We start from the raw sequence: 8,023 nt of genomic DNA on the forward strand, positions 1-8,023 counted from the left end.
AACAAAGTAGATAAATATATAGAAAAATATATCTCTCTCTCTCTCTCTCTCTCTCTCTCTCTCTCTCTCTCTCTCTCTCCAGTAAAAAAATAAAAGAAGATTTATCTGTTTTCAGAAAAGTATAAATTCTAGGTCTTGAAAAGCTTTAATTATCTTGTAGGATATGTCTTTCGTGCAACAAAATGAATTTAATTCAGATATTCTATTTATGAAAAACATTTTCCTGGATGTTTTAAAAGTATATACTTCTGAGTGGTTGAAACAACATACTTTTAAAAAAGAGATGGTATAAGTTGTATTTATTACATTTGATAAAATTCATGTGAACCAAATTTTAACATTTAGCAATACAATTCACATGGGCTTAAGTTATGTAACCTCCTAAAATTTCAGTTTCATGTTTTGTGTATCAATGTGATAATAGGTGCCAAGGACATTACTGGGTCTCACACTTGAAATAAGTACCTCTTGAAAAACAGCTATATCCATTAATTTGAACAATTACTTGTGAAGAAAATGGAAAATATATCTTGTTATGATGTAAAAAGTTCTACCATACTGCTAAGAACTCAAATGTTACACTTGATTTTTGCTTGAGCTACTTCAGAGGCTAAAAGTATGGGAAATTATCAATAGTCAGCAAGACTTTAGGTACAACTGTCTAACATGAATAGAATTTCGATACTCAGTGAAATCTTAATATCACTTATCCCATTCCTCAGCCTAGCATTTTATCAGAATTACCCAGGAAGAATTTTCTATTCAAATACAAACAAAAAACCAGATTCTAGGGCAGCCATGGGCAAACTACGGCCCACGGGCCAGATCCGGCCCGTTTGAAATGAATAAAACTATTGAAATAAAAGACCGTACCCTTTTATGTAATGATGTTTACTTTGAATTTATATTAGTTCACACAAACACTCCATCCATGCTTTTGTTCCAGCCCTCCGGTCCAGTTTAAGAACCCATTGTGGCCCTCGAGTCAAAAAGTTTGCCCACCCCTGTCTAGGGCCATACCCCAGACCCATACTCTAACCAAGAGAGTCTAGACCAGTGGTCGGCAATCTCATTAGTCAACAGAGCCAAATACCAACACTACAATGACTGAAATTTCTTTTGAGAGCCACATTTTTTAAACTTAAACTACATATTGAGAGCCAAATTTTTTAAACTTAAACTATATAGGTAGGTACATTGTTATTAACTTAATTAGGGTACTCCTAAGGCTTAGGAAGAGCCACACTCAAGGGGCCAAAGAGCCGCATGTGGCTCGAGAGCCGCAGTTTGCCGTACACGGGTCTAGACTCTCCAATAAAAGAATCCAAGGTAATCTAATACTTTAAAATTTGCACAGGTGATTCTAGACTCTAACAGGAGTGGGCAAACTTTTTGACTCGAGGGCCACAATGGGTTCTTAAACTGGACCGGAGGGCCGGAACAAAAGCATGGATGGAGTGTTTGTGTGAACTAATATAAATTCAAAATAAACATCATTACATAAAAGGGTACGGTCTTTTTTTTCAATAGTTTTATTCATTTCAAATGGGCCGGATCTGTCCCGCGGGCCGTAGTTTGCCCATGGCTGCCCTCGAATCTAGAGTAACTAGTCCACAGATTGACAGTTGGGGATCACTGGTAGAGTTTGCCTAATTATAATTAACTATAACTATCTGCAATTTACACTCTGTTGGAAACCATGTTGATAGGCTGTGCAGAAAAGCATCCAATATAAAAAGATATTGTAAAGAGTCTTAAGTCCCCAGTATTTATTGTCAGAGAACCAATACCTAGACCTGTGCATGCTTTGCAGAAGCTCCAGGATGGTTAACCTAGGTTTAAATTGAGTTCTGGGGAAATGAGATTTTCATTTAAAATTCTCAAGCTCATGAAAAAAGTTCAAAACAGAATATAAAAATCCATGTATTGACTTTGGCTTTAAAAAAGAATCATAAACCAAATATATAGATTCTTTACTTTTAGTTCCAGAGTTTCCCTTTTACATTTTGCTTTGCTTCCTATTAAGATGATCAACCATTAGGTTTCTCTTTGTCTATAGATGTACATGCCAGACCGTGTGAGTACCATGACCTCCTTTTAAAAATCTAAAAATTATTCCTGCATGAGTCTGTTTGTGCTAAGGCTCTGGTTTAACAAGTTTTATTCAAAATACCTTCTTCCTTTAAAATAAATAAATGCCTTGTTACAAATAATAGAAATTTGAGTTCTTTAAATCAGTGGTTCTCAACCTTCTGGCCCTCTAAATACAGTTCCTCATGTTGTGACCCGACCATAAAATTATTTTCATTGCTACTTCATAACTGTAATGTTGCTACTGTTATGAATCGTAATGTAAATATCTGATATGCAGGATGGTCTTAGGCGACCCCTGTCAAAGGGTCGTTTGACCGCCAAAGGGGTCGCGATCCACAGGTTGAGAACCTCTGAATGCTCAAACCAATGAATTAAAACATCACAAGGCCTTAAGAATGAATGGATTGATATGTGCAGAACCAAGAGCTAGTACTTACTTGGTCCTAGAGTTATAACAGAGTTAGTACCTTTACAGAGTAGTGTCTTTTGAAATCAAAACACACAATTTTCCAGAGAAAAGCAAATATATCTTAAACATTTACCCCACAGCAAAAAAGAAACTTTTTTTTTTGGACCATTCACCAGTTTTTGTCACCTTTACAACTAACTCATGTAAGCTTTCTAGTAATTTGTTCACCTCATGAGGGGACATTTATTACTTCTTTACTATTAACTGTCAAATCGATAGAAGAAATCTTGATCTCAAAGGAAAATTAATAATCATATTTCTCCTAGCAGTTCCATTCAGTGAACAGGTAGACAAATGGTCTGCATCTCTAGAGACCAAGGGGACTATAAATGAAGAAAACAGCGCTGAGCAAGCACAGCAAACTAATGCCCAATTCCTTTTTCACAGTTTATATTGCAAAAATTTATAGGTGAGAGATGAAAGGTTAAAAAAAAAATCTGTAGTATGCTCAGACCCTTGCAATACATCCACTCATGATAATGATTGAGTCATATGCCATCACACATCTTTCCACATCAAGGACTTTTGAAAGAACCATAGGAATTGACAAGCACATGAAGTTAAAAAAAATTTAAAAGGAAAAGACTGCCACCCATTTGTTTTGCCAAAAAAAAAAAGTCAGTAAAACTTCTGCTGAACACTCAGTTCCGTGTCTAAATAGGCCACGCCAGCTTTCACTTCACAGGTGTTTCACTCAGCGTGCCAGCTGCTGAGCCCCGGACACAGAGCCGAGCACAGCCGCCCGGGACAGAAAGCTCGCATGGATTTCACTGGCTCATCAAAGTTAGCCTTTGCTTTGGTCGCCCCAGGGAAAAGTCAGGGAACAGTCTGTCTTAGGAAAAGGGAAGACAGCCTGCAGGAATAGACTTGAAGGAATTCAGGATCCTGTCAACAGTGGACGCTGCGTTTGCGTAGCCCGCATATCTAAACAGAAGTCAGAAAATTTGGAGGACAGCCTTGGCCATTTCATTCACTGCTTAAACATTACCCTTTGCTTTCCCAGAGAGAGAACTGCCCAGCTCCACAGACACACCCCCTGAGAAGACGCTGCACTCACCAAACAGTGACAGGACCCCGCAGGCGGTCCAGACAATCAGAGACATGCCCACACTGCCCGTGTTCTGGAGCACGCCCTTGGGAGAGATGAAGATTCCCGATCCAATGATGGTGCCAATGATGATGGAGATGCCCCTCAGCAAAGTGATTTTCTTCTTCAGCATCACTGCCTCGTGCCCAGGGGGCTCCTTGCCCCCCGGGGAAGGCAGCCCCCCTTTAACAGTCCCCTGCAGGTAACCTCCATTGGGGATGGTGGCCACCACAGGCTTTCTGGTCATTGTAGTGACACACCGTGGGAAAAATGAAACAGAGGAGGGGAAAAAAGAAAAAAAAAACAAAAACAAAAAACCTGAAACTTTCAACTTTGATGTCTCTTGGTGTGAGGAACCAGTCTTTTCCTCCTTGCTCCCAGACTGTCTCTCAGTGCTACTGTGATCACAGGTAAAAACTCAGAGGTGTTTCTCCTTCACAGCTATTTAATTACTCCTCAGGAGCACCTGTGAGTTCTTGGGGCTCCTGCTCCTCCACCTCCTCCGACTACCTCTGCGCTGTGGCCGCGGCGGCTGCCCTATCATTAAGATCAGCTCAGCTTCCTCATGGGCTGGTATTTAAGCTCCTGCCTGTCACACCAACTTACTCCAGCTAAATGATGATGCAAATTCTCCAGGTTTGCATCAGCCACATGAGAAGGCTCCAGCATGACTCAGCTCTTTTTTTTTTTTTTTTTTTTTTTTAACAGTAGCAGGATGTTGCTCAAATGACCAAAGCTTGTCAGAGAACAAAGCAAAGCACACCCACTTAAAAGGGATCTTAACCAATCCAGGAATAGTAAATGCATAACAGACCTTCCCAGAGATTTAAAGCACCGCCCAGGGAGGGACAAAAACTCTTGACCCAAGAAAGAAAGTGTGAAATGAAGCAGGAAATGATAAGAGCATAGTGGAGTTCCCTTTTTCTGTTACAAGCAACTGTTTTGATAATAGTATGTAACCCAGAATGCACTGTTTATGAAACAAAATTTAGTTTTTATAATCTGTTTCCTGCGTGTTTTATTTATTTATTTTGAGGGAGGTTTCCTAGCAACACAATCAAATCTAATATTTACAAAGTTAGAAAGATTCTGTATGGCTGCTGTCATGCACATAGCAATTATGAACCTTACTCAACATTAAAAGATAAAAATTCTTACTGCCAATAATAAGCCAGTGTTTAGAATCATCATCTTAGTGTGACAAGTTTTAAAATCCCAATGATTCTAGAAAATTGTCATTTTCTGGTTCTTATTAATCCTCGGTGATCCCCTAAACGAAACAAATGGTAAATATTCTTAATTTGCATTACTAAATTTGCATTACTTCATTTGCATTACTTCATTGAATTACTAAAAAACACTAATTTAAAAATTGAATAATAATTACAATGGCATAAAAATGTGCATATAGCAAAAGCTTGAAAAGGAACACACAGAATAATAGTTTGGAAGGTAATGACATCATGTATAAAGTTTTTTTCTAAAGTGTATGAACTATTGTTATATTATGATTATAAATTTAAAATGAATGAAAACCATAAGCTAAGATTAAATTGTTTACCTTGAAACAGTAAGAAAAGCAAAACATTTTAAAACCCACCCTACTAACTTTTCTTAATCGGGCCCATAAAACAAATACCAAAAAGAAAAGAAATCCCAGATATCACGTTTGTGGTTTAGGTGGTTTGGGATTCCATGAGAATTGCACATTAACATTACCCTGAAGCTACAGTTACGCACACTATTAAATATGCTTCGGGATGTCTGAACAAACACAGCAAGTGGGGTGGGGAGAGGTTTGGGATGACATAAGAAAGAAACAGCCACTAGGAGAGCAGTGTGCAGGAGGGAAGAACTATTTTGTGCTGTTGGCACCTAGAAAATTATACCACATCAATAAATACTCTACCATCCAAATAATTGAGGCCTACATCATTTCCTTTTATATTGTCTACCTGACCCTACATAATTTGCTTTGGGTAGACCAAAATCAGGGTTTTTTTCTACAGCCAAAATAAATACTTACACTCAGATGTTATGTTTTTTTTTTTAAAAAAAAAATGGGTAGTTTTTCTCATTCAATCTTGTTGGAAGGCCCTAAAAGAAGAAAACTAAGGAAAGATTCTTCTATTTTTCCTCCTCCAAGTCCTTCCACTCACACAATTCTCCTGATGAATGAACATAATGGAGAGAGGAGGCCTTTGTCTGCCCAAAGGGGGAACATGTTCGCTCTGAAGAAATATGAGTTAAAAGTAGAACATTCAGCATCCCAGGGAACAGCGTTCTGGCTCCAACTAGCACAGAGCACACTGTAATTTTACATTTTGTGCTAAATGACTGAACTAATAAATTGAGACTAAGACCTCACTCAGAGAGGAAGTTAGATAAATTCTAAAGAAGGAAAAAAATGTTCTTTCAATATAAAAGAACAGTCTCCTTCTTTGCACTATTTTAAAAAAAATTAATGAAGAAAAATCACTAAAGTTAGACTAATGGCAAAAATGATTGTACTGTTGGATAAGACAGAGTCACACTAAAAAATTCTATAAAGTGGCACATCGTTACCAAAGACTGTAGAGAGCGCCTGGGAAGGCACATGGGCATTTCTTTAATTATTGTCAGCTGAATCCAATGGCATTGGCAGAGCCATGTCCTGGAAACACGCCTTGCCAGGGGCAGGAATGTTGTCAGCTTGACCTTCAGCCCAGGCGCCAACGGGTGGGTTTCGTTATCTAAATCCAGCCAAGCACCAGGAATTAACATGACTCGGGCCCACCCAAGAAAGCACATAATCTCCTTTGTCTTGACCTTTAGTAAACCTTCCTGGTTTTTGCTGTATAAAACAAAGGTGCTGTATTGGCTCTGGGTCACTGTCTCTCCATCAGAGGACAATGGTCCCATCTGGCCCCAGCTTTCTCCTTCCATTTCTGTGTCTGGCTCTTTCTTTCATTTTCTCAATCCCCAGCTCCAAACAAATGCATTTATATTCCTCCTCCTGCTTTAGGCCTTCTCTTAAACCAGTGATGGTGAACCTTTTGAGCTTGGTGTGTCAGCATTTTGAAAAACCCTAACTTAACTCTGGTGCCGTGTGACATATAGAAATTTTTTGATATTTGCAACTATAGTAAAACAAAGACTTTTATTTTTGATATTTATTTTATATATTTAAATGCCATGTAACAAAGAAAAATCAACCAAAAAAATGTCATAGGTTCTCCATCACTGTCTTAAACCCTCCTGTCAAGTTAGGAGACTATTCTTTTGCTACTTACAAATATTTATCTAGTGCTTACGGGGCACAAGAAATAGCCCAAGTTCCCTAAACATGTCTCATGGAAGAAACAGACATGATATATGTACTACGGTAGCTTCCCCTTGGTAGTAAATTATTTCTGTCCTGTGATTATAAATATGGGCACATAATGACCTGGCCAAAAATAATCATCTTCCCAGCAGTGGGGTACAGGAATGTGACCTGAGCTGGGCTAGTTCTAAACAGAATTAGATTTATCTTTTCTCATCTGTTGGAAGTTGTGGAGATGTGACTCCAGAACAACTGGGTGCCTTGTCCCCTGTCATGTTGAAAAAATGCCCATGAAATAAATTGAGACTATGCAGAGATGAGAAACTTAGAATGTGCCAGCATTGTGGGGCCCTGTTTTAGTTCCTAAGGGACCCAGATTGGATGTGGGTCCTGAGGATCTTTTATTTCTATAAGCTACCTCCTTTCCTTGCTAGGTATGCTGCCTCGTGCCACACACAGAGAACAGTTACACGTGGTTGGCAGGGTTCAATGGAAGTGGTATGATATTTAAAGCTCCTAAGTGGGGTTGATATGATACATGACAGCCATTAGACACATGTGGTTACAGGCACTTGAAACGTGGCTAGTTCAAAATGGGATGTGCTGTAAGTATAAAATATCCACTGGAATTTGAAATCTTATTTTTAAAGAATGGAGAAAAAATATCTTCTTATAATTATACTAGAGGACAGGTGCATGAAAATTCATGCACTGGAGGGGCATCCCTCAGCTTCGCCTTCACCCTCTCACAGTCCGGAAGCTGTCAGGGGTGGGAGGCGACAGAGTGATCAGGTGAAGGTGATGCCCCCATCACACCTGGTTACCTGAGCCTTGGGCCAGCCCTGGGCAGCTGGGGGGTTGAGGGGACTGGGGGACTCCGGAGGCAGGCTCACCTGCCACCCCAGTGAGGCTGAGGGGACTGGGCACTGCCAGCTTGTGGCTATGGGCACCACCATCTTTGAGGGCCTGGCAGTCAATTACCATATTCCCTCCTTATTGGCTGTGGGTGCTGCCATCTTTGAGGGCAGGGCAGTTAATTAGCATATTCCCTCTTTATTCGATAAGACTA

The 8,023-nt window shown here is 39.5% G+C and overlaps 1 protein-coding gene across 4 annotated transcripts in view; it reads right to left on the bottom strand.

Annotated features, from left to right (window-relative positions):
- Nucleotides 1-4,263, bottom strand: part of SLC7A11 (solute carrier family 7 (anionic amino acid transporter light chain, xc- system), member 11) — a 125,024-nt gene extending 120,761 nt beyond the window's left edge. The window contains exon 1 of one of the 4 annotated variants that reach the window (XM_006766050.2): nucleotides 3,621-4,262. In XM_006766050.2, the coding sequence (XP_006766113.1) occupies nucleotides 3,621-3,897 (277 nt within the window). In that variant the 5' untranslated portion in view covers nucleotides 3,898-4,262. Of the gene's footprint in view, nucleotides 1-3,620 lie in introns of all 4 variants that reach the window. The other 3 variants (XM_006766049.2, XM_015565501.1, XM_015565502.1) reach the window with 3 other exon arrangements.
- Nucleotides 4,264-8,023: the final 3,760 nt, after the last annotated feature.

The sequence above is a fragment of the Myotis davidii genome, unplaced genomic scaffold, assembly GCF_000327345.1.
Source record: "Myotis davidii unplaced genomic scaffold, ASM32734v1 scaffold436, whole genome shotgun sequence".
In the NCBI taxonomy this organism is placed as follows: Eukaryota; Metazoa; Chordata; class Mammalia; order Chiroptera; family Vespertilionidae; genus Myotis; species Myotis davidii.